At 41.8% G+C, this 27,155-nt stretch overlaps 1 protein-coding gene across 1 annotated transcript in view; it reads left to right on the top strand.

Moving 5' to 3' along the window:
* Window positions 1–1,029: 1,029 nt before the first annotated feature.
* Window positions 1,030–27,155, top strand: part of opcml (opioid binding protein/cell adhesion molecule-like) — a 122,101-nt gene continuing 95,975 nt past the window's right edge. The window contains exon 1 of the mRNA XM_077020453.1: window positions 1,030–1,321. Coding sequence (XP_076876568.1) covers window positions 1,264–1,321 — 58 coding nt within the window. The 5' untranslated portion in view covers window positions 1,030–1,263. The remainder of the gene's footprint in view (window positions 1,322–27,155) is intronic.

Raw genomic sequence — 27,155 nt, 5'->3', positions numbered from 1 at the left:
GTTTTGCAGGAGGCTAGCAGGCGTTGCCACTAGCCATCTAACACATGCAGTCACCCTGCAGTGCCCATTATGTAACACTCTCCCTTGGGTTAAAACAGCGTCAGCTAGTCGTGGGTACGGCTGCACAAATAAGGAAGCACGCTACATGACTCAGTCTCAAACCCAGAGCAAACGCAGTTTTATTAAGATGTTTTGACAGTGTGTATTTTAAGAAATATTATTAGATATCTGCAGTTGGGGTTATCTTCTTTGCAAAATACATACCACATACATGAGTAAAACAATAAAATAAAAAAAAAGGTTATAGATAAAGGTTATTTGGAAATAATATATGCTAAACTAATGATATTTCCGACATTTAAAAAAGACAGCCATTACTGTTGCCCCGTTTTCCACAAGATCGGTTTTTGTTTTGTGTATGGTATCTCATTAAGAACCTAAATCTTCCAACTTTGTCCTGCTTTGTCCTGAACAGAATAACCTGTTCTTCTAGAGGTTTGTGTTGCATCCTATGCCACAATAAGTATGATATAAATATGCCTATTTTCTAATAATTCTTTCAACTTTATTCATACCTATGAATCTTTGCCCGGACTCATTTTGAAATGACACATTTGTTCAGGAAGATCCATTATCGTGAGGAAAACGAGGCCCGAGGGCATACGCAGAAAATCCTACAGAATCACAAGGTCACCTTGTAATTTTGTGGCTCACTATCACAACAATGTGACATCAGTATCTTGGCAAATGTTCACTCTTCTTATTTTCAGCACTCTTACCCAAAGAGGAAAGTCTCTGTCTATAGAAATGAGCAAAATCACAAGAAAAAGAATAATATTTTCAGGAGGCTCGTGTTGGGGACAGAGAGAGAGAGAGAGATGTTAATATTGCCTTTATTAAAGCGGTAGCTCCTGAAGATTCATCTTCAGTTTTGCCAAACCAGTTCAGGAGCACCCAATGCCTGTGACTGACAGACGGCGAGACGCCTCGACCAATCACAGCTCGGGAGGGGCGGGACTTCACTTCAGCTCGTCTGCTGCTCGGTGCCTGTGGAAATAATCAATGGCAACTCCTGTGCCGTGCCGTTCCAAGTTGCGCTGGATTTTAAACTGTCTCCACTCTACAAAATGCTCATCAAATGGTGAAAATAGCCTCGTTTTGCAGAAATAAGTACACTGTAACAGAGGCATCAGAAAACGGAGCCCAAGGAGTGTGTTTCTGACTGTCAAGGCAAAGAGCAGCATCGCCAGAACACTTTGAAGAATGTACAGCCCCGTCTGCCTGTTCTCCGTGGCGTGGGTGATCGGGCTGCTGTACCCAGGTAACAAGTATTTCTTTAAATCGTGTTTCCTTCAGATCAAACTTTAAAGTACAGCTGACCTAATTTTTTTTGCATGTGAAATGAACGGCAGTCAAGCGGACTGTGCGCGTTTAAAGCCTGTGATGGAGTGTGAAGTTGTTTTATAGGCTGCGGCACGCTGGATGAATGTCAAAGTTGGTGGTGTGTCCACAGTGCGCAGAGCGACGGCTACCCAACGGAGCAGAGCGAGAGATGCCCGCTGAACGATGACCGTATTGCACTAGCGTCACTGAATATTAATGACTTAACACTTAATGTTGTGTTTGGCTAGTCCGATTACGACCAACAGATTTCAAAAACAGACTATTAACTCTCATTTGGGATCGGTTTTGTTTCAACTGACTTTTCAACTTAAGAGGCATTATAGTTTTGATCAGTTCTGCAGGTAAAATCAGAGTAGTGATCTTACTGTTATAAACTGTAAGGCTGTTTACAGGTTTTTAAACTGTGTTTAAGGAGAAATGGTCTAATTGATTTTTAAACCCTCCAGTTAATGTACAAATGTACATGGGTTACTGTACAAGGCAAAAGAAGCTACACCATTAAACTGAAAAGCACCAACAAAACACAAAAAACAGCAAAAACCACACAAAGACTATGAGGTCATCCATAGAGTGGGCATCACAACATTGTCATACGTGTAGTAGGCTACAGTGGGCTACATTTCCTGAAACTCTCTCCATGTAGTACTGGTGGACTACGTTTCCTGAAACTCTCTCCATGTAGTACTGGTGGGGTACATTTCTTGAAATTCTCTCCATGTAGTACTATGGGGTACGTTTCCAGAAACTCTCCATGTAGTACTACGGGGTACATTTCCTGAAACTCTCTCCATGTAATACTGGTGGGGTACGTTTCTTGAAACTCTCTCCATGTAGTACTATGGGGTACGTTTCCTGAAACTCTCCATGTAGTACTGGTGGGGTACGTTTCCTGAAACTCTCCATGTAGTACTGGTGGGGTATGTTTCCTGAAACTCTCTCTCTGTAGTACTATGGGGTACATTTCCTGAAACTCTCCATGTAGTACTGGTGGGGTACATTTCCTGAAACTCTCCATGTAGTACTGGTGGGGTACGTTTCCTGAAACTCTCTCCATGTAGTACTGGTGGGGTACGTTTCCTGAAACTCTCTCCATGTAGTACTGGTGGGGTATGTTTCCTGAAACTCTCTCCCTGTAGTACTATGGGGTACGTTTCCTGAAACTCTCTCCATGTAGTACTGGTGGGGTATGTTTCCTGAAACTCTCTCCATGTAGTACTATGGGGTACGTTTCCTGAAACTCTCCATGTAGTACTGGTGGGGTACGTTTCCTGAAACTCTCTCCCTGTAGTACTATGGGGTACGTTTCCTGAAACTCTCCATGTAGTACTGGTGGGGTACGTTTCCTGAAACTCTCCATGTAGTACTGGTGGGGTATGTTTCCTGAAACTCTCTCCCTGTAGTACTTGTGGGGTACGTTTCTTGAAACTCCCTCCATACAGTTGACTCTAGTCTTTCAACACCATTCATCCAGGTTGCTACATTTGTATGAAACCCTCCCAGAGAATGGTCTCAAAATGGAATGGTCTCAGTCCTGTGTTCTAAGGCTTTGGTTCCATCAGTACATTTTAGTACATGCTCGGTGGAGTGCTAGGAGTCTGGTCCGCCAGAGAGTCCACCTGCAAGTGGGGCTGTTCCCATGACCCGGACATGGCCCAGGGACACTCGGAGTGCAGCTTGCCTCATGTTCATTGGAGGAAAAGGTGCCTGTGATCTCTTACTTTCAACAGTAGGCCAGTCCACCCTTGTTCAACCACAGTATATGTAGATGTTTAGTCCTCTCTGACATTTACAATTTGAGGCTTAACAGACCTTGCACTTTGAAAATATCCAAAAATATTTATATTAGTTCCCCTCTGGGTGAGTTAATTAAAATAAGGGCAACATGTCCAGTTTTTACTTGGAGTAAATACCTGGCCCATTGTGCCTTTGCTGTAATAGCGGAGAACTTATTAATCACAGATGGCTGTTTGTGAATTAATGTAATGTTACCATTAACATTTGAATTAATTTTGAGTCTGCCAGTTCCTGTAAGGGGAAAAAATCTGTTTTCCTCAGCTGGTCCTCCCTTTTGGAAATGTCTGCCTTTCCTGATCTAGTTGTGTCTCCTGTGAACCCTGGGGCATGTGTCTCAGACAGGGACATGGAGTCAGAGACGCTCAGAAGTACACAGTTAATTTCTCCATGCATCAGAATAGAAAAGGGGATCGGTTATATATATTTATATTTATAGTTCCCCCTTTCTGTTATTCTGAAATTGTCATTTGTTTGTATGACATTTTGTATAAATAAGTAGAGTTCCCATAAGATAGGTCTAGTGTACAGAAAATAATTCTCCTTAACTGTCCCTATCTAGATCTAAAAATCTAGAATCTAAATCAAAGAATTAGAATGTAGTAGTTAATTTGTCAAATTCACTCAACACTAAAACCAATATTGCAAAATTCTGGGTGTTTAAACATTTTTGTAGCTGTTTAATCTCATACTGGGTGATTCACTAATTACTGCAGGAGTTCTGACACTGGTACTGGAAGCCTTGGTGCAGCTCATAACCACTAACCCCCTGGTGCTCCTCCCACCAGGTTGCTCTTCAAGGTTTTAGAGCAGTGGTTTTAGAGCAGTGGTTTCAGAGCAGTGGTTTCAGAGCAGTGGTTTCAGAACAGTGGTTTTAGAGCAGTGGTTTCAGAGGAGTGGTTTTTGAGCAGTGGTTTTTGAGCAGTGGTTTTTGAGCAGTGGTTTTTGAGCAGTGGTTTCAGAGCAGTGGTTTCAGAGCAGTGGTTTTTGAGCAGTGGTTTCAGAGCAGTGGTTTCAGAGGAGTGGTTTTTGAGCAGTGGTTTTCGAACAGTGGTTTTCAAGCACCTCTGAAAATGACAATGACAACAGGTTTGTGTGTTGTTCCAATCAGCTGTTGAAGTCTTGAACGATTCATTATGGTGTGTGAGTTTGCATTTCTAGAGAGCATGTTTTGGTTCCTCATCCTTTTGTGCAGTAATGAGCCTGGAAGGAACACTGTCTCTCCAGTGCAACAAAAAGCTTTCTATAGAAAGACTGAAGAGGCTGGTGCAAATATGAAGTATCTGTGGAGCAAATCTAATTGCAGCCAGCTGACAGAATATTGTGACACTGTCAGAATATAAACATTCAGTTGAAAAGCGTATACTCATTTGAGCTTTTAAGAGATACGCAGTGTTTCTGTATCATGTGTATTCGCTTTATGATTATCCCTGTGGAGAACAAGGCTAAGTAGCTCAGGTGACCTGCTGTCTTTGATGACCAGATACTTCCTTTAGTCATTTTAAGAGAGTATGATATTTCTTTGTAACATCTAAAGCCATCCCACTTCTCTACGCCCCTGGTAATAGATTCATTAATCAGCCTGAAGGCTAAAGGACCTGTTACCATAAATGACCTGAAACCATTGTTTCTTTTCAAGGTTCCACATGGTCTACTGTGATGGATGATCTTTGTTCTGTTCTTTAAAATGTTAAAATCTCTAAATTTTAGCATGTTATCCATAATGTATTGTTCCGGCGGCAACTCTGAAGGTTAATGATTGCAAAGAGTCTGATTTTATATCTAATTCTCACCTGAGCATAATACTGGTGTTAACACTTATGCACCAGCTTTTGCTTTTTAATTGTTTTTTTTAATGCATGATTATACATATAAGCTTTAATATCACTTGGCTTTAATCTCACTTAGCTCTTGCTGTAATGTCAGTGCTTTGCTCTCCAGCCCAGCATATCTGGGTGAGAGATGTTGGTGTGTTGAGTGAGCACAGCCTCGTTGACTGTTTGTATGCTTGAGTGTCTTTGCTCCCTAATGTCTGTTCTACCAGCCCGTCAAATGAAATAATATTTTTATGACCTTGCCAGAGGTGGCAAGCAGGCCATGAAAAAATCGTCCCCACTTTCTCTCTCTTTCTCTCTCTCTCTTTCTCCCTGGCTCTCATTTTCTCTCTCTCCCTCTCTTTCTCTCTTCCTCTCTCTCTCTCCTCCTGTTTTAAGGAACATGTGAACAGCAGATCAGTAATCTCAGCAGAAATGCCGATCCGCTGCACTGGGACATGGCATGAAAAAAGAAAAGCAAAAAGCACTTTGCCTCCATACCTATTACGGACAGATAAACATTTGCTCATTCGCCCTGGCACAGCAGAAGGCCAAAGGGGAGAGTGCGGGCGTGCCGTGGAGGGCAGGCTGCAGATGCCAGGGTCCATATGCCATCATGAGAGCCTGTGCCCTTGAAGAGCTCTAGGTTCCGCTGCTATGGGTCATTTCATAAAAAGGTCTGTCCATCAGGCCATGTACCGAAAGCACTATTAGAAGAAATGTAGCTGCAAGCTTAACCTCTGGCTTCAGTCACATAGCACATGGGCATTGCCTCTTTGTTGCTGGTCCAAGGCCATCTGTGCCACCTGGATGCTCTGTAGTTAGGCTCTTTTTGATTATGCAGTCAAAGCCCAAAGGCCACAGTGTCAAGTATGCACATTTATACACACCTACTTAGGAACATTATTTATTATTATTTGGAAAATGTATTACTTTATTATTTTGAAACATGACTTTTTATTTATTGCTCAGTTTCTCTCCCAACTAACATTGATGACTGGATAAGTGCCAGACCTCTCTCCACACAGACGCGACACAACATTTTACAGCTATACTACTTTGCCTTGACAGATTTAAACCAGTGAAGCACTCTATTACCATGTCAGTACCCCGGCTGTGTTGGGAATGGTTTGTCACCCAAACAATATCTGGTGAGCAGTGTTCAGGAACCGACCGGTGATAAATGAAATGGTGGACAAAGGCATAAAATATGCTACCTTCTGTAAGTGTGTTGTACAGCATCCAGTAAATGTAGATGCAATGTAGATATTTCCAATAAAATGAGTGTGATGTGTATATGCATTTGTAGAACCAGGTGCCAAGTGCTTTGGAGAGTATGAGTCTGTGTTCCTGCTTCCTGGATGGATGTTTTTAACACTTCTCCCCGAAAGTGATGGAACCACACATCACTTAAACCCTGGGCTGAAATGACTGTAGCTTAGACACTAGCTATTAGTAACACAACTACAGCAGCTACCTCTAATAATAACAGCACTTTTACTAAAGCAAATTCTATGTATGGGTCATTTTCTCCCATCTTGTGCTGTTTTGGATATATCTAATTGCGTCTTTGAAAGCCACTGTCCTTGAAACTGACATATTGTATAAGGAAATATATTCGTTTCCCATGCAATCCTTGATTATCGATCTGAAGAAAGAAAAAGATTTGAGAGAAAGATTGTTCCAGAAAGGAACATTTAAATAAAAAACAAATAAATCTAACAGCAATACAATTTTTATATTTGTTGATTCTATGTTTAGATGTTTTTTTCAGATTTGCCAGTTTTGATATGTCAGATTAAGTCAGGTGTCACCATCTGTGTATATGATTCATATTTATAAGCAGGATAGACACAGGGGACTTCCTAAAGCAGTCATGTTAAGGGTGCCATATGCACTTTTAGTGCCTGTTAGTCATGGAGAGAAAAGCAGTTAGTCTCTTTATGGGACATGAAAACTAGGCTTACCTTACTAAATTTTCAATTTATTGCCAAAATATATAGCCTAATGGCCTTTGTCCCTCGACAAGTGGAATCTCATTTTGCTGCTCCATAGTTGCATTTCTAAGTAATTTCCCAAATGCCATGTCATTTGGGTCATTTGTACAACCCTTTAAAATCCAATTTAAACAACCACCTCTGTCCTGCAACACAATTGTTCCTAAAAACAATAAAAGCTCCAAAGAGCATATCTGTTCCCTCCGTAGCCTGTGCGGTGGAACCACACCATTTCAAGCATTGCTAATCAAGAGTATCGGAGGAAACGAGAGGTCAGCGTCAGCCCAGCCAGCCAATCAAAGCGTGCCTTTACTTCTTCAGCTGTCATTTTGCATTTGGTACCCTACGCCTCCTGGGCCTCCTGTGCCTGCTTTCAGGGAGTCAACACAAAAGACCATCCTGATTGGTGGAAAGCGGGTTTTTTTTTTTTTTGTCTGGGGCAATCTGCGCAACATGGATGTTGTCCTCGTAAACGGGCAATGTCATAGAACGCTGCTGCCTTGTGGCAGTTTGTTCAGTTTATTTTTTTTAACAGCCACAGAATCACCAGGGGGTTGGTGGGGGGGCGGGGGGCATGGCAGTTCTGTTCATGAGTGTGTAATGAATACTGTCATCTTGTCTGTGGCATTTCACTGATTTCTGAGATGCTGTTAGAACTGCTTTATGCCTTTGTGCTTTCAAATCTGGCTTTCAAAATTTAATTAACGTCACATAATAAACAGATCAGTAACTTGGATCCATTATGGTATACCAATAACAGGTTGTGAGGCGTATTTGCTGTCCTTATACCAGTATCCATTGATTACATTTTCAGCCTTATTTTATATTCCTTGGGAATGGCTGCTCGGTTGGAGCTTTGCCTAAATAGCTGCAAATTGATTGTGCTTAGCTGTGTAAGTGCTTTGAACGGAACCGCCACAGTTGCAGAAGCCTCACAGTAGTATAATCGGGGAGGGGGCTATTCCTGTCGGTGTGATCAGCATGCACTGATGAAGCTGTGGATACCTCTCCAGCTCAGATGGATACTATTTCAGATTTAAATTGGGGCATGAATAGCCATGATTTTCTTCACAAACGACTCAATCCAACGAGCCGCTTCTCTAAATGTCCACGCGGTGGGGAACGTGTTTTCCTTCCACTAGATTAGATCCACAAAGTTGCACTCACACTGCTCTCTGAGAGCTTTTTTACACGTAAAGGACTCCCACTGAGAGGGTGAAAGAAATGCTGAGTTAACAGTTTTTTATTTAAAGCACATGTCTGTCTGTGTCGCATGTTTTATGAATGTCAAGTTACTGGATAACTCCAGTCAGTGTTGTGGAGTATTCCTGTCAGTCTTTTTTAGGACTCCTCTGAGAGTGCAGCACACCTTTGTAAGTTCTCCTTCTTTCAAGTGACCCAGAAAAAAATGTAATTTTCAGAATTTCAGGCACCTATAAACAGTAGAGGAGGCACTCACAGCATGGGGGCAGATAGGAGAGTGAAGTAGATAATCTTAGATCTTCATACACATTGTGTTTGTCACCTTGCAGTTCCTCTCAGGGTACACTAGGTCCAAGTGGTACACTCTTCACAGATCATATGCATGGTAAGAGCTTTAAACATCCAGGGTAACCAGGCCAACGGTTTCCTCTCTCTGCGTTTAAATAAGGCCACACAAGTTGTGTTCTCAAAGTGAGAAGACATGTTCTCAGAGTTGGAAAGGTTGCTTAAAATCTGTTGCATTACAGATTACTGATTGTGTTTTAAAAATGCATCCATAACCTAATCTGGATTGTTACATTAAAGTAATGCAAAATATTTACTATCCAGTTAAGATGACTTTTTAACCTACTAACTGCCACAGAGTTTCCAGACACTGGTCCCCTACGCAATGCGGAACGATTGAGAGGTGAAGTGAAACACCAAAGAGAGGAAGCATGACGGTACCTTCCACTCCAATGCATGAGTGCGAAAAACAAATGAATCCCAAAAAAAAAAAGAGCAGAAACAGATGCAAGAAAAAAAACAGAGCAGACTGGAAATGGACCAGGCAGGAAGGGAAAGAGGAAAAGAAGATGCAGAAACAGGCAGAACCAGGACCAGAACCTGAAGCAGGAACGTGAACCTAGGGAACAGCAGCAGAGACGGCAGACACAGACACTGAAAGAGAGGAGTAGGAACCAGAGACACAGGAGCAGAATCAGGACCATAGGAGACAGATCAGACAGATCAAGGACAATAGAATGGCCAGGAGGAAGGATAAGGAGACACGACACAGAACGAAGGACGACCAGAGGCAAAACAGAACTATAACCAGGAACCAGAACAAACACACAGATGGATACTGGACAGAAATAGGCACAGCAACAGGAGACAAAGCCTAACCAGGTATGGGGAAGGAACATCAGACAGAGACAGTGAGTGTGATGGAGCAGCAGACAGTTGTGGGATGGGGAGTAACTATGAAGTGGAGGCCATGGAGAAGGATCTGGGGGTGTGGAAACTGCTGGAGACACGGAGAAGCCAAGTGCCTGCTGCAAAACATGGCAAGAGGGACAGATTTGCTGGGGGGCGTGTCCATAGGAACAGGCTGTGTGATGTCCTCCATGCTGGAAACAGGATCAGCCTGGGTGGCATCTTCCGCACCAGGAACAGAAATTCACAAAACGGCACCTTCCACACACAATTCACTTGGTGGGTTCCACAATGCCAGGAACTGGAGCAGGCTGCTCCTTCTATGGACCTGGTGCTACACATCTGGTCTAGTTTCTACCTGTGGTCTCGTCGAGAATGCAGACCGAAAGGGAATTGTTGATTTCTGGCAGTGCCAGTGCAGGCGTTGGGTTGTCGTGAACTCGCGGGTTGTACTGTTTAGAAACCAGCCAGAGTTTGATCCCAATGGAACAACCACGTACTAGTCTCACTCTCTTACTCGATCTCACAGTGTCACACTTGTCCTTAGATGGGTGATCATTCTGAAATGCAGAGCGATTGAGAGGTGTTTAAAAATGTTAAGAAGAGCAAGATTTATTATCCATAGTTCATAGTCCATGTCCATCAACCAAAACCAGAATGCATAACACAAACTGGGCAACACCAAAACAGGCAAACAGCACAGAGAAGCAAAAACAAGAGAGAGAAGCAGGTAGTATCAGGTAGGATCAGATAACAGTCACAGAGGAATGAGCAACAGACAAATGACCAGCAATGAAGCACAGCAAACGCAGGGCTTAATGAAGGATGAAGAGGTACAGATGGAACCAGTACGGGGTGGACAGAAAGAACCAGTAACAGCAAAAACAAAGACATGACACGGGTAACCAGGGAGACAGTGGTTCCAGTGGAGAATACCCTTCACTACAGAATGGCTTGTCCCTTCATTCTTGTGAAACTGGTAGGCGCCATCAATATTACTGTCAGATACGGATAGAATATGTTGGTAAGAGTGAGAAGAAGAAAAGAAGATCTTCTGCGATAGGTATACTTCAATACATGTTCAGTCATAATTGATGAGATTAATTGGAGCATCACCTCGATTAACAGGAAAACAATTTATTTCAATGAATATTGAAATAAATGAATTAATAATTATTAATTAATTTTTAGCTCATAATTGTTCCCAGTAGAATAATGTGACTATTACTTGTCTACAAAAAATTGGAAAATAAACTGACTGACAAGGATTATAACTAAGAATTTATTATGTTTATGCGGTAATCAGAGAGACATATGAGAATGCAGCATTTAATTTAATTTATTAAGGTTCTATTAGTGACCAGATGTATTGAGTTCAATAACATCATTGATATTGATATGAACTGGTAATGTAAAGGATATGCCTGTCCTTATGACTTGTTGAATTTGTTTATGTCAAACCATGTGGATTGCATTGAGAGAGAGAGAGTCCATTTTCTGTCACATTGATGGCTCAAGCAATGTAGGCTGATGATGTTGAAATGAGCAAGCATTCTTGGTACTGGATTTGTGGAGCTGATTCAGTTAGAGATTCAGTGGCCTTTTCAGTAGGACTTATAGTAGCAGGGTTTTGATGTCCATGGTTGTATGCCCTGTCCTTGCTTTTGATTATGACCCTAGAATGATTTATCACTGGCTACACAAACTTCAGTCTCAGTCAACATAGCAATGTGAGTCTAATATTACCTGTGACGACCGCAGTGTGATGAACTAACTAGAGATTCGATTTTAAACATGAAAAAAATCTATAACAAACAAAAATAGCAACATGAAATTCAAATCTGTTTTAACCACTTAACGAGAGACTGTTGGCTTAGTTTATATCATCATTTCTTCTCACCAAAACTGCTGGTAACCCAATCTTTCCCCATCCCTTTCAATCTCTTCTCTACTCTGACTATGGGGTCCAACCTTTACACAGAAGTATGCTCAGAGGAAAGGACATGGCTTGGTTCATGCATATTTAACAGCCTTTGTTTTCATGATGGGAGAAAGAATTCCTTTAGGACATTTTAGTAAGGTTCACCACAAATCATTTTACAAACAAAACAAATCATGCATTTCATAGACAATTTCATACCTCCTCATCTTATAATCAACTTTGCAAACAAAGTTTGCAATGGGTGAGACAATTGGACAGCCAGTATCTTGAAGTTACAACCCACTAATGTTAATATATTTTGTCTAATTGGTTGAAAGGTTAGAACAATAGAAACATAGAACAATAGAAACAATTGGAAGATTATATGAAGATGGGCAAATATTACTGGCTCATTCCACCATTTGACATCATAGTAGGTTATAGCAGGTATATGTATGTGTATACAGTATATATTAGTGGTGGGCCGTTATCGGCGTTCGTTAATTTGATACTCTTATCGGGCGATATAAAAAATATCACCATCTCACCATCATAATCTATTCTTAAAGTTGGGTTGGGAACTGGGTCAAAATAGGTAAACAAACTAAGATTACTTTCACCTTGATAGTTTAGCTGGGCTGTATTCCTAATCAAATTGCACAGTAGGGGCGAGAACGAGTTTCCAAACCTGTGAATTACCACCCACAACAAATCGCATGTGTGCTTACATGGATGCAGCCACGAAGTCGCCAGGTTTGCTTCATGGAAAATTCATTTTTAGGAAGCTTCCTAATGGAGACATTGACAAGACTAAAGTTGTTTGCACCTTATGCAACGTGGAATTAGGTCGAAAACAGGTTTAATGTACTAAATGTTGGCTTACATTTCAAATCTCATGTTTAGCTGAATAAACATGTTATCAACCCCTTTTAATGTACAGTATGTAGGCTTACAAATTCATGTTTGACTGAATATGCCCTCTTAAAGTATGTAGGCATACAGCAGGGTTGCCAACTCTCACGCATTGAGCGTGAGACACATGCTGTCTTCACATGCTCACACGTCACACATCCGATTTCTCACGCCGGAAAAAAAATCTAGTTTATTTACCTCAGATCCATATCTATGATTCAATGAGTTACTAGTTCGCTCTGGCGCCAACCACTGGCGATCGATCGATCGCGATATAATACTTAATTTGTGTCCATTTTATGTTCGCCACCCCCCTATATGACTATATATATATATATTTTGGTAACATATCTTTTAGTATAAGAAGAGTTGGTTGTCCTGGTAAATGTTTGATGGAATTTAGGGTCATGGTTTGTTTAGTATAAACAGACCGTTGGTTAATGCGTTCCCAGAGGAAGCTCACTCTGGCCAGTTCAAAGATTAATCAGAGGAAGAAGCTGTAGTCTGTCTTCGCTACATAAGATATTTTTTTTCATATTTGTTGTGAATTATAAGCTGCCAATTTTTGTCTTGTTCTAGAAAAGTTTGGTTATGGACAGCCATTTGTTTTGCTGTGTGAAGATGATTGGCAAAATAAGTAGTGGTGTTGGTGAGATTGATCTAGTATGGCTGAGATTGATCTAGTATGACTGTGTTTGATCTAATATGGACTTGATGTGAAGTGTTTAATGAAAATTTTTTGAAGTATTAGCTCATACTAGGCTGGCGAGGCTTCGTAATCCCCAGCCCCTTAAAATAAGTGATGTTTTTAAATGAAAAAATGTTTTAACAAATTTGAAATAGTGAATCATTTGCTTTTATTTTTGGGGGTGCCTGATGTTACTGCTGATATGCCAAGACATGAGGTTATTAAGGAATGTGAGTTTGCCATAATTAGCAGCGATTAGGAGATGGAGATAGAGCAGGCTCAAATAGAACTCAAGCAGATGAGAATAAATCAGGTGACTAGTTAGAAACAGCGAGATCATGCAAAAAAAAGTGAACTGATATCACAAAATATTTTGCAGTGATGTGTTTAATGCATCTGATGAAAGAACTGCTAGAGAACCACAACTGTCTCTGTCCATGCACATGACCTTACATCATAGTGAGTCCACTGGGAGGGTTTAGGAAGTGTATGTGTTGCTTGATACAGTTAAATGCTCAGAATATTAGACTGTGAAACAGTTTTGTGAGCTTATGAATTGGTGCCAGGAACACATCAATTACAGAAACTAGGTGAAACCTAGAGTTAGTATTTGATAAGTGGCTTCTAACCAGTGAGACGTACACTTTTTCAGGAGATGTTGATCGATCAGTTCACAGAGTGTGTTCCTAAGCATGTCATAGTACATTTAAATCAGCAAGTCATAAACAGGAGTGTCAGTGTAAATAGCCGATAACTGTGTATCCTTCATCAGAAGTCTTGGTAGGAAAGGAAGTAAATTTCTTCTCTAAGGCAGTACAGTAATGGACAAGCCTAAGAATGCGGGCAGAATGATGAGGATGAGGGTCGGGTAGTCATCCCTTTAAGGCTGTAAGACTCAATTGAGTAGTCATCCCTTTAAGGCTGTCAGACTCAGTCCAGTAGTCATCCCTTTAAAAGCTGTAAGACTCAATTGAGTGGTCACTCTTTTAAGGTTGTCAGACTCAAGTCAAGTAGTAACCCCTTTAAGGCTGTAAGACTCAACTGAGTAGTCACCCCTTTAAGGCTGTCAGACTCAATTGAGTAGTCACTCATTTAAGGCTGTAGAACTCAGTCGAGTAGTCATCTCTTTAAGGCTATAGGACTCAGTCGAGTAGTCTTCCCTTTAAGGCTGTTGGACTCAGTCAAGTAGTCATCCCTTTAAGGCTGTAGGACTCAGTCGAGTAGTGATCTCTTTAGGGCTGTTGCACTCAGTCAAGTAGTCATCCCTTCAAGGCTGTAGGACTCAGTCAAGTCACCCCTTTAAGGCTGCAAGGAAGCTGTCTGTCATTCCAGTAGGAGGTTATATTAACCTGCAGTTGCCTAATAATGACTGTCATGCTGAGAACCTGGTGTCTGAATCTATTGTGCCCTATGGAGTCTGGAGTGGAATCTGTAGCATGTCTCCTATTTACATGAGTTTTGTGTTTGAGGGGTTTATACCTATAGGTGAGGGAGAAACTAACACTCATGTGACTTCTGGGGGACACTGACAATGTACAGTCACTGTTGCTAGCAGGTATTGCTGTTAGCACGTAGTGCTGTTTGTGAGTACTGCTGCTAGCAGATATTACAATTAACATGTGTTGCTGCTAGCAGGTATTGCTGTTAGCAGGTATTGCTGCTAGCAGATATCACAGTTAGCAGGTATTGCTGCTAGCAGATATCACAGTTAGCAGGTATTGCTGCTAGCAGGTATTGCTGTTCGCATGTATTGCTGAGCCAGATCTTTGAAGTCATCAGTGCTAATACAGTGTGTTAGATGAACCATGTGTGAAATGGTGTAACATCATGTTCGCTCAATTGTTTGGGGCCGGTGACTGTAAATATAACATAGTTAATTAGGGTTGCCACCTAGGTCTGACAAAAAACAAGGACACTCTGTCATATGCAAACATAAATTGTTGACGGGGGTGGGGGTGGTGAACGAAAATTGTTGACGGGGGGCGTGGGGGGGGGGGGGGGGGGGGGTAAAATGTTACTGGGGGCGGGTGTAAAATGGACACAGCGAGAAAAAAAGACGGATTTTAAGTGTGCAGAAACAGTCTAATTAGTCGTTTGAACTAACCTAGTGAAAACCGGGACATTAAATGAATTATTATTTTTTGCCGGGACCAAATATTAAAAAGAGGAAAAACCGGGACAGCCCGGGAAAACCGGGACAGCGACGGGAAAACCGGGACAGTCCCGGGAAAACCGGGACAGGTGGCAACCCTAGTATTATTAGAGGAGAAGAAGTGAGATGCCAAGTTGGCATCTCTTCAGGAATGCTGTTTTTTTGGGGCATGCAGGTGCTATACACTATTTTTATTGGCCAAGGCTACATCAAGATGTAGATTTTTGCACGTCAGATGTATGTCAGATGGTTGGGAAACCCAATCAAAAAATCATGTCTGATGGTTGGGAAACCCAATCAGACAATCCCTATGGCTCCATTATTTTCACCTACAGTGTGTCATGTTTTGGATTGATTGTGTTGGTACCCTTCAAAGACAAAAAATGGAAATCTGCGGTGGGAACAACAATTCAAGGCTCCGATGCAGACATGGGTAAATGTCGATTCAATGAAGTGGCTGGAGGATGAAAAATATTGTGGCTGGCTGAAACCTTCCAGTGATTCGTATGAGGCGCGATGTGAACTTGCCGAAAAACATTCAAACTTGGTACAATGGGCTGTAAAGCGCTGGATTCTCATATGAAATCTGAAAAACACAAGCGATATGATAGCACTCATAATAGTAATATGCATATTGAGTCATTCGCTGCTAACTGCAGTTTAGCTGTAAGTGCCAAAAATGATTTGTCTACTGTGTAGTGCGACCAAACGTCCGTATTTCCCGGGACGTATTTCACGTCCTGTGAGGAAATGTTCTGATTTTTAAATTACCTTCATTGGACCATTACAATTTAAATGTACAGGTACTAGGGCACGGCGCTGCATGGCCGTAATCCCTGAGCCGTGTCAAGTTTGGTTTATACATGATGCGTCGCGACCGGCGTGAGGTTCTGCGTGCCAACAATGACGTAATCACGGTGGCTCCGCCCCTGCGCGAGGTCGTGCATACCCCTCCACCCCGTCACCAACTTACGGTCGCCACCCCCCGTCAACAATTTACACTCACCACCCCCTCCAGGTTCAAATCTCACTCCAAGTGATCTTGAAAAGTTGGCAACCCTGGTATTATTTTTTCTTGTGAGAGATATTAAAAAGGTCTTAAAAGTCACTGAATTTGAGATTTAAAAATGTAAAAAAGATACCCTGAGCATATCATTCACAGTCTCAAGGCAGACGTGGTGTGAAATTCCCGGGGGATGGGGATGCTGTTGTGCCCTGTTTGCTTTCCCTGTTTGAGATGTGGTTAATGAATCTACAGGATTCACAGCTTTCAAATTGGTGTTTGGCCATGACGTGCAGGCTCCCTAGAAGGGGGCAAAGGAAACGTTTTGAAGCTAGGAAGTGAAGACACATTGCTACAGTATGTGCGTTCCTTCAAAGACTGTGGGAAGCTTGTGAGATTGCCAGGGAAAACCTGCAGAAGGTGCAGGGCCACATGAGAAAACCAGCGTTAAATAAAGTCAGCGAGTTGATCTTTTTCTGTCAGGGAGAAGGTCCTGACACCAGTGCATGTCAACACACTCAGTGGTGTAGTTTGTGGCCCTTATGTGGTTGTAAGATAAGTGAACACAATTATATGAGTAGGATTTTAGAAAGACCACACTTTGTCCTATCAGTTTATTAAAGACGCATTATCGCTGTCTGGAAGTGGCAAACAACTACCGTGCTTTCAGACCATTCGAAAATATAAAATTCTATAGTGAAAGTGGCAATTGCTGCTGCGTCATTTAATCATGCGTTTGATTCTGGAACTCCACTCCTAGATAGGGCAAGTAGAACCGGTTACTGCACTATTATAAGATTCTGCACATATCCAGAAAATAAGATAACATCTTACTTTTCAAATGAAGAACAGGGAGATATTGAGAGTCTAGTGCAAGAATTGTCCGATTTGTTTACTGATACTCCTGTCTTAACTACTCTTGCTGTGCATGATGTGGAAACTGGGGGATGCAACACTGGAGAAAAATGCACTTGCTACATTCCAACAGTTAATGAAGAAAGTGGAAAAACACCAACAAGCTTATCAAAAAGATTTTAGCTTTGGTTTTGGCCATTTGTCATTTTGAGTTCTATGTATCGAGTACTCTGGGCGATCTGATTGTGGTACACTGACCATAATCCCATTACTTTCTCAGTGACATATCAGACGGTATCAGAGAGTATTCAAGTGAAGTTTAGCAGTGGCAGTGTTCAATGTTTGTCCTGTTGTTGTTGCGTTGGGTTTCATCCGTCAGGTGGGCGTTACCCATTCGAGAGTTTGCCACCTGAGGGTTGTTTGTCTGACTATATATGTCGTGTCTTTGTACTAGTTGACTGCTAGTTATTGTATTCTTCATTTGGATTATGTCATGGGTTTTGGGTTTATGCACTTTATCCATTAAGTACTCCATTTTCCCTGAGACTGTCGTTATCGCTTCCTCCTTTTTGCACTTCACCCGTCACAATAAGTAGAGATGTAAATGGAGGACTTTTATTAGTGGTAATGTGGAAGGCTTTTTTCCATTGGGGGAAGGATGTTAGGAGGTTTGAATTGGCTCAAGTCACATGGTTATGGCTTAATCAGGGATGCCAAGGTGACATCTTGCACCATAATTCGCCCGTGAACTATCAAAAGCACAAGAGCAAGAAAACAAATAGAGGCATCAGGAGTTCACTTTCTGGCGATTATGTTTTAGTTTCTTGTCTCCAAAAAGTTAAAAAGACAAAAATAAAAGAACTGAAATTTTTACCCAAGTAGCAAGAAAAGCAGTGTTGCTGGCCATCTTTGGAGACCTGAAGCCAAATTCATCAGGGCAGAGTAGGTAAAGCTAACTCCTGGTAAGTTGTCTTCTCTGTGGCTTTCCAAGCTAACATATAGGGCTTTTATGTTCTTACATCATGTAGGGATAGATTTATTTTATGTTCCTGCCAGTGTTTTTAGTTTGCTAGACAATGGTAGCCATATTATTATATAGGTAGGTTAGGTTGGGTTTGTAACAATCAAGACACTTGTCAAGATAGGTTTTATTTAATATAAAGTCACTATCACTAAAATTGTCAAGTGTAGTAAAATAAAATAAAAAACTGTTACCACTCACAAAATTCAAGGGAACAAAGTAACAAATGAATACAAAATCACGAGACATTATCAAGAAGTTCAGCAGCATTTAGGCACCTCCATGGGGTAAGGAAGAAACTTGAATGGGAACAATAAGATCAAAGACATGCACAAATGCTCTGTCAGTCATCAAATATCCAGCAGGCTTGATAAGATGGCAATGAGAAGAACTAGAGGATAGCTTCCTGTGAGGTCCAGGGTTAGGCGTGAAATAGGATACACAGGATAAGCCCCTCCTCTACCGCTATCAGGTACAGGTGGCTGACATAAGACACTCCTACAAATGTCTGGGAAAGGCAGGACTAAAGGATAGCACAGAGACAGTAAACAGGAGTGCACAGAGACACTAATCACAGCAGTACAAGATCACACACTAAGCACTAGGTCAATTGAAGCAGGGCTGTAGTAGAGAAAACCCAAGATGTAGACCAGTGATTCTCAACTGGTGGGTCGCGACCCAAAACAGTTTGTAAAAAAATTAATATGCTACTCTTCTAATTTTGTACTCACCTTTTATCCTGAAAAAAGACAGAGAGGCACCCGTCAGACATGACAGGGCTCCAGATTGCGACTAAAATCGTCGCAATCGCGTCCATAAATTTAAATTTGCGAGTAATATAATTATTTCACTCCCCATCAACAAATGCGGGAATCTGATCACCAGCGTGACTCGCAAAGCAGCGGAGCACTAATCGCTAAGCGTTGAAAATGGCCAAGCGAAAAATATCGCATTTTTTCCAGTCTACATCTCTGTCGGACCAGAGACCGTATCTCTGTGTCGGACCCAAAGAGGACACACTTCTTTATAGCTGTACATAGTTTTAAGGTAATTTTAATGGTATCAAAAGTCACTTGTATGCATACTAGTAAAGTTTGTTTCACGTTCACATATTCTTAATTCTTTCTTCAATAACTTTGACAGTATTAGCAAAAGTGCCAGAATATGAAAATTCTTATTTCTGGCAACTAAGACAAACATCTACAACAAGGCACCGTCTACAAATTACCTTAACACGGACGCAGGGGGCGGTCGTGAAGGCCCCAGAACACTACATACTCTGTTTTTTTAAATAATTTCAATAGCTTTTAAAAGGTCCTTCATAAGACCACCAAACAAGTTGTATTATATAAAGTGCATGGTGTATGGCAACCTACAACTTTTTTTTCTTTAATGGGTCGTGACTTAATGACAATGAGAAAAAGTGGGTCCCGGGCTGAGACCAGTTGAGAACCCCTGATGTAGACTGTGAAAATGTCAATCCTGCAGCTGGTAACATGATACGAGATGCTTGCAGGGAAAGTCATAAACTGAGAGACTCAGCCAAGTGACAAGAGTCATATACGCAGGAATGTATACAAGGCGAAGAAGCTGGATAACCCAAAGTCCAAATAGAACGAAGAACAGAGAGTAGTGAAGAACAATGTTAAGATCTAGTGAGACCTTCAGATCCAGAGCCAGCGGATAGTGGGGAAGATGCAAGGAACATCAGTGCTAATAGATGAGGAGTGTCAAGTGATGGAAACATGCAGAGGAGGGAATGTGAGGCATACCAAGGATGGAAAGAAGGACTAGAGGGGATGTCAAAGGTGAATGCTTAGGTCATCCCACTGGTGATGGGGCACTTTGGGTCATGACCTCTGACCTTGAGGAGTGGCTGCAATAGACACACGGAATTATTTTCAATCCAGAAGAGTACAGTTCAAGGAACAGTACAAAAAACAGTGTGAAGTGTGAGGGAGGGAAAGATAAGACCACACACTGGAATGGTGAGACAGGATATATATGGATTAAAAATTATATAATGTGCTTGTTTACTTATTTTATTTGATTCTTCATTACACTGGTTACCCATTTCCCTCAGTTTAAAAGTTTCTCACATTTATATCAAGCTCCCTCGTATCAGAACTCCATCTCCCATCCCATACACTGAGGTCTTCTGGTTCTGGATTGCTGTCCCTACTGTACACTTGTCACGTATTGAACAGGCAGAGAGGGATCCAAATGCGGAAGAACACCGCTTTTATTGAAATGAAACGTTGGTACAAGCACAGGCAGGTGTATCACGAGCACTAGTAACAACTGCGTTGTCTTGGCGTGGTCAGGACGGTCCAGGGTCATACCGGGGGAGCAGAAGTCAGGAGGTACAGAGGGATTAGGCAGGAGACAAGGTCGGGGACGTAAGCGAGGGTCGGAACACAGGAAAGCAGACAGGTAATAGAACGGCTTGGTATGCGGCATGAGTCGGCAATACTTCGCGACTAGGAAGTGGAATGTGGGCGTTTAAGTAGAGATACAGGGGGGCGTGGTGATGAGTGTCAGGTGAGGCTGGTTAGGTGGAGATCAGGTGGCATTCCTTACAACACTGTGGTTCTGGATTACTGTCCACACTGAAATCCAGACTGTGCTGGCAGCAGATCCCTTAGCATCATGGCACCGAAACTCTGGACCTCTAATCCTTTAATTGTGCTCGTCTCCTCCCACCTTCAAAGCTCAAATAAAAACATATTTATTTTTCCAATATTTCTCTTGTGTTTCCAATATGTTTTTTGTGTGTCAAGCTGTAAAGTGTCCATGATATTGTGGAAAGCCCTATATAACACACTTATTATTATTTTTATATAAAGGTGTCATATAAATAACACATTATTATTATTATTTATAAAGGCGCTATATAAAAAACACATATTGTTATTATTATTTTTATTGTTATTATATGTCAGTTAAGTCAGTGCTCTAAAGCATGCCTCTCGGGTGAGCTTCATGCAGTGTGCTTGGCACTCAGCAATATCATCTATGACAAACTTCAAGTGTAAATTCCTGACACTGGTATTGTCGATGGACAGAGCAGTCAAACCATTAAGTGTCTCTTGTCTTCTGAAGTAATGCAGTTCCTGCATGCAGTTCAGGAAGTGTAATTCAGCCCACAGCTCCCACGCCCCTATTCTGGGCTTTTGTGCTTGAATTTACTTGAGTGAACTTCACACCCACCACCTGTGCACCACACAATACATCAAAAGTCAAAGTCTCCTCTAATGTGAACCTAAACCTTTACACTCGACTCTTTATCTGGATCGCAATAAATATACATTTTATTTAGCTAACACTACTGTCCAAAATAAGACTTCCGCAATAAGCATTCCTATACCACATGCCTGTTTACATAAAATACATATTTCAATGTACACTGTATTAAAGAACAAGCACTTGAAGTCACCTGAATTAAGAGGAGAGGAGAGGTGAATTACGTCAGGTAGAAACATGACAAGAATTGAGTGATATAGCAACATGACAGGAATTTCAAAGGCTGCCACATCACTCATTAAAAAAGATGTCTTCAAAAAATCAGGAAATCAAAAAAGATAAATAAATATATACATAAACACCCAAGTATATGTTTATTAACAGGCCTACTATTCTGATAGTTTGAAAAGCCACAGCACCGCCCGTGTCCTTGTAGTAACCATAACATTGTCCCTGGTGGCTTACTGAATGAGAGACATTACCTGTACCACAACAGTGTCAGCCCTGTCAGGGATAGATTGACTGATTATGTTGGACAGAGTCCAGGAGGGAGAGAGACCTTTTGCAGGAGGCCTGCAGCTGAAATGGCTCTCTGCCAGGCACTCACAGGAAGTGGTGGGGGGTACTGTTAAGACAACAAGCTGGAGCTCAGGGGCTGGGGGAGACAGGGTGGGTGGGGGTGGTGAGGGGTGAGGGGGGCATCCACACGACCTCTGCAGTCGTGATTGTGCACACTGTCCTTTTGTTTTATAAGGGAAAGGAATATGATATGCAGAATGTTTATGAGTGTAGGTATGCCAGACAGGGTTTGGTAGGAGTTTTCTGTGTGGCTCTCAGATGTGAGACAGTGAGAAAGCATGACTTATTATCTGAGTCAGCCATGTATGAGTTTTCCTCCTGAGTACATTGATGAGCTGCATTTCTGGATAAAATCTCGGTTTCTGTGTACAAGAACTGGTCATATATGTAAGATCCCAATTAATCTCATCATAGCAAACTGAAAGAGTTACATGCTATGTAGTAATGGGTATAGCATGTGTCCAGTTAGAGGCATCTGAACCAGTGGGCAGGTCTGACCCAGTGGGCAGTTATTGGTCTTCATAGTGGTTTGAGCTGATATTTGGATGCAACTCATGACTGTATGCACTCCAGTTCTCAAAATGCGACAGGTCAGTTTTTGGCTGAAATCATCTTGACTCTCACCACATTTCCATTAATGTTGTCACTGTTAAGTGTATAAAGATGAAACATCAGAGGGCAAGAGCAGATGACTGTGATCATGATAGCAGGAAGCAGCATTTAAATGATCATTTGCATGAGAATAGGTTATATGTTACCAAGCTAGTTGCTAAACCAGGCAAAGTTAGACTTCCTATGCAAACAAGTGCCACAATCAATGTCAATGTAATAACATAATAAAATGGAGCTGGTTTGACACAATGTGCCTCCATATGCTCCTAATGCCCCAGACACAGGCAACAAGCCGCGTGCACACGAATTCCACCACCTTCCAAGGCAAACGAAAGAATCTCCAGCATATATCCCCACCATATTCCCAGTTGTGCCCAGCTATCTTTGTATGATGTGCCGTTCCTAAAGTAGCTCCCCTCAGCTTGGAGCATGTGACAGCATCGCAGTAGTGGAGGAGGAGGATGGAGCTGTAGATGGAGAAGCAGGCTGTGACGCTGCAGAGGCACGGTGGTCTCCCGCCACCTTCCTCCACCACTGGCCCACATCCAGAGATATCACTCTGATCTTCACAGCACAACTGACCCCACCTCCCACATCCACACTTTTCTGCACCACCTTTCTATACGCTCCACCTCCTGCTTTGCTTTCGTATGGGAAGGTGTATGGAAGTCTTTTTTTCCCCCCTGCATCTCTATGAATAGGCTTTTTTTCATCTCCATTAATAAGGAAGATAAAATCATGACATGTTTCCTCTCAAAATCTAAGTGATGTTTTAGCACCAGAAATGAAGGGTAGTGCCATATTTGTAAGCTGTATTATGGACGCTATGACCCTTGTGCACAAACACGGCGGTGATATATCATTACGGAAACAGCGTGTGAGTGGTGTGACTGCAAGGTGTGACGATCAGCTCACTCGCAGAATGATGGTTTGAGGTTGAAGCCATTTACCGTGATGCATTTGAAATATTTTGCATTTGTGACACTATTTGAAGGTGGAAACTGTTCTATTATTTTAGACCTCAAATAATGACAGAATCTCTTATTCGTATTGGATTCTTCTAGTGGAATGCAGCCCAACAGGCATGGCCCATAGACAGATGTATGAAGCAGTGTTGAGTGATGTAGTGTCAGTCTAGGGCCACTGACCTTCTGTACACTTTCAGGAGCAAAGCAACCATCTAGTCAGTATATGAATATGGGATTTATGCAATGTCGGCCTTGGATGGGTGGACATTAGAAGTCAGGGCTGTCAGTTAAAGCTGTCTGGTCGGGGCTGTGAGAGCTCCTTTCTGCCAAACACATTACACTTCACCCAATTCCAAAGTCAGATTGAGTTGTCAGCAGACGTCATGGTGGAATAAACACTAGCAACATATTTGGCACAAAACAGCTGCCCATGGATGGGAGTGAACTCAGGAGAGTAACGAAGGCAGCTTTAACCTAGTGGAAGAGATGGTCACAGCATGCAGTTCAGTATTCCATCTAGAGCCCTCAATGCCAGCATCAATTACATCCTCAAATTAAACAGCGGGACGGAGAGCATGCAAATACAACTGTCTGCCAAACCACCCACCTCTCACACACACACACACACACACACACACACACACACACACACACACATACACACATATGGAACCAGATGGAGCTGAGGGTCAGTTAATTCTGGCTGTGTGGGATGAGTATGGAGCTTGTGCCCCGAGATATATCACACGTAGGCTGTTCCTGTGCCCATCACAGATTTATCTATCACTTAGCCCTCGTCTTTGAAGTGACCACGTCTTAGAGGGACATGATGTGCTATTGCAGTACTTTTTTCCTTTACATATTTTATCATTACATTAGAAAAGTTGATTAGCCAATAAATTGCTTGCCATTCATTAAAAACATACTGTGTCTGTAATATTCTATGCCATAAGAATTTAGTTAGTACATTGATTCCACACCCACAGACATTTACTCTGTCATGTAATTTTATTTCATTCGTAGTTAAACTAATAATATTAATACTACTAGTAAAATTCGCTATTCACTGTGGAAGAAAAGCAGACGTTTCACTACGTTTCTGATTTAATGCAGTGATTTTCCTGCGGACACAAAATGTACAACCCTGTCGAGATGTGGCATTATGAAAGAGACGCTGGAATGAGAGGAGTGTGTAAATGTGTCTGGCCGTCTCTGCAGCCGAGTGTGTTAGCGGAGAGCAGATGGGTCTGATGGGGGAGTGGGGAAACATGGGTGAGGCACGTCTCTGCGAACAGCCTGCCGACAGCGGGGGGCCTGTAACCGCTAAACCGCAGAAGCAGGTTTGATCCTAGTGCCTGACTCTTAACGTCTTCTTACCCAAAGCTCAGGGAAGCGTCTTAAGAGCGGCTGCTGAGTGATACTGTGGTTCATCCAGACGTGGTGAAAGTCGCGTCTGTTTGGGTTTTTTATTTATTTATTTTATTAGTTTAATGAGGACTCGTGCAATTTAACATGTGAACCATGACGAGGCAAATTGTTCTACATTTATAATGAATTGCCTTTGTTCTTGTAGCCTCTGATCGGTCTGTTTTCTTTTCAGTGTCTAATTAATGCTTCATCATTGTGAAGAGTGCTTTTTATTTAAATGGTACTGTTCAAGACTGTGTCAGTATTTGTGCCAGCTAGGGTTAGGGAACCCGTATGTGACATTAAATCCTATGAAGCTCCTTACTTGTATACAGAAGTTGGTCTTTCTCATGGTTTATTCCAGTAAGATAATTATATTTTGAGTGCATCAGGTATGAAAAATGACCGTGAAAAAAAAAGATTTGTTTATATTTGGAGAGTAATGTTTTAGGGCTGTAATTGTAATGTGAAATATACTGCCCAGTGAAACGTTTGGCTAGGAGATAAATGGCAGACTGGACATGAGTGTGGTGTCTTTAATTCCGGCTTGGATATCTGTCTCCAGGCAATTCTCCCATTTTAATTAAGAGAAGGTCTTCTCGGAAAATTTCTTTCATACGTGTGCTGACTGATATACTAATCCAATTATCAGGCCGTTTACAGGTGTCAGCCAGACGTGCAGTCATTCACAGGTAAAATCAAGTTTAATAAACAGAGTAAAGGTGAGTAGGTAAGGTGACACATACACAGGTCCATCAGTACACCAGGCAGAGCAATAAGGGGAAACCAGGATAACTAGGCAGTGAGTGCAAAAACAAGAACAGCTTGACTTAGAAATGCTAGATAACTGTTAGAAATGCTAGATATCTCTGTTTGAGACTTAGCAAAGAACACACACACAAAGGGTATATACAGAGAGAAATCACAATGGGAAGGGATATTGGATGATTTTAGTAGATAGAATTGGGAATATGTATGGGAAATGTAGTCTACTAAATATAGTTAGGAGGGTCATATGTGACGATGGTTTACAGTTTTTTTTCCTGATGAAATAGCCATGTAAATGTAAATGTGCCATATTTTGTCAATTGTGATTTTTACACTGCAATCAAAATTTGTGGATCACACGTGCCCAGAGCGGTGGGCAGCCCTAGCCCGGCGCCCGGGGAGCAGTTGGGATTAGGTGCCTTGCTCAAGGGCACCTCAGTCATGGCCTCAGGTCTGGGAATCGAACCCACAACCCTCCGGTCACAAGACCAGTTCCCTACCACCAGGCCAGGACTGCCCCGTGATGATGTTACATGAGTTCATGGCTTTCAGAGAGTCTGGTTCACAGCAGTCCTGCATGTTTCACATTTCAATGTTACTCTCGAGGTGCCTTCAAACGCGCCATGTTCCTGGGTCTCCACCTTTCCCCGACACCCTACTAAGACCCACAGAGACCACTACAATATCACTACATCAAGTCTCAGGATCACACTGTTGTGTGAACAGACACCTGCTTCCCTACAGAGACATTAAGCGGTCCTTAAGCAGTACTGCTGAACTGTACAGGAATATGAATGTGCTGCTCATTGGGCAAAGATCGCCCAGCTAATTCTGCTCAGGTTTGTTAAAGGATGAATTATTCATATGCTTTGTGTCTGGAGGAGCTTCTTCGTTTTCTTGGTGAGGTCTCAGGCTATTAAATTCTAATATAGCTAATACCTTTAGACTGTAGTCTCTTTATTGGTGATAACTCAGTTTGTCCGCTTTAATTTATTATGACCTGATGAGATTAATAAGTGGAATATACTGCATTTAACAAAAGTAATTCTTGAGTTATTGTTTTATTTTATTATTTTCAGGTTTTTTGAGCAAATATCAACTCTTTACTCAGTTATGCAAAATGTACCCCAGTGAAAATGAAATGCCTTCTTTTTGTAGTTGGACAGAAAAAGCACTTTATTCTTATCAAGTCAGTCACAAAAGAGTCCATGTGTTCATTCAGTCTAGGCTATAAACGTTTATTTCAGTGTATGAGGGCAACACCAGAGACTACTGGAAAGTTATTGTGGTTATTCTTAGGCTGGACATCTCATTGACTGAAAGAGGATGAGGAGTCTTGTAGTTTAGTGGCAGAACATATGAGAAGCAGCTATTACCTAAGGAGCTATTACCTGAGCATCTTATTACCTGAGCATCTTATTACCTGAGCATCTTATTACCTGAGCATGTATTACCTGAGCATGTATTACCTGAGCATCTATTACCTGAGCATGTATTACCTGAGCATCTATTACCTGAGCATGTATTACCTGAGCATCTATTACCTGAGCATCTATTACCTGGGCAGGGCACATGGAAGAAGTTCAGCATGCTTATCTGAACTTAATCACTTCACCACTGTTT

This window comes from Brachyhypopomus gauderio, chromosome 10 (genome assembly GCF_052324685.1).
Source record: "Brachyhypopomus gauderio isolate BG-103 chromosome 10, BGAUD_0.2, whole genome shotgun sequence".
In the NCBI taxonomy this organism is placed as follows: domain Eukaryota; kingdom Metazoa; phylum Chordata; class Actinopteri; order Gymnotiformes; family Hypopomidae; genus Brachyhypopomus; species Brachyhypopomus gauderio.
This window is presented reverse-complemented; position numbering and strand designations above follow the sequence as displayed.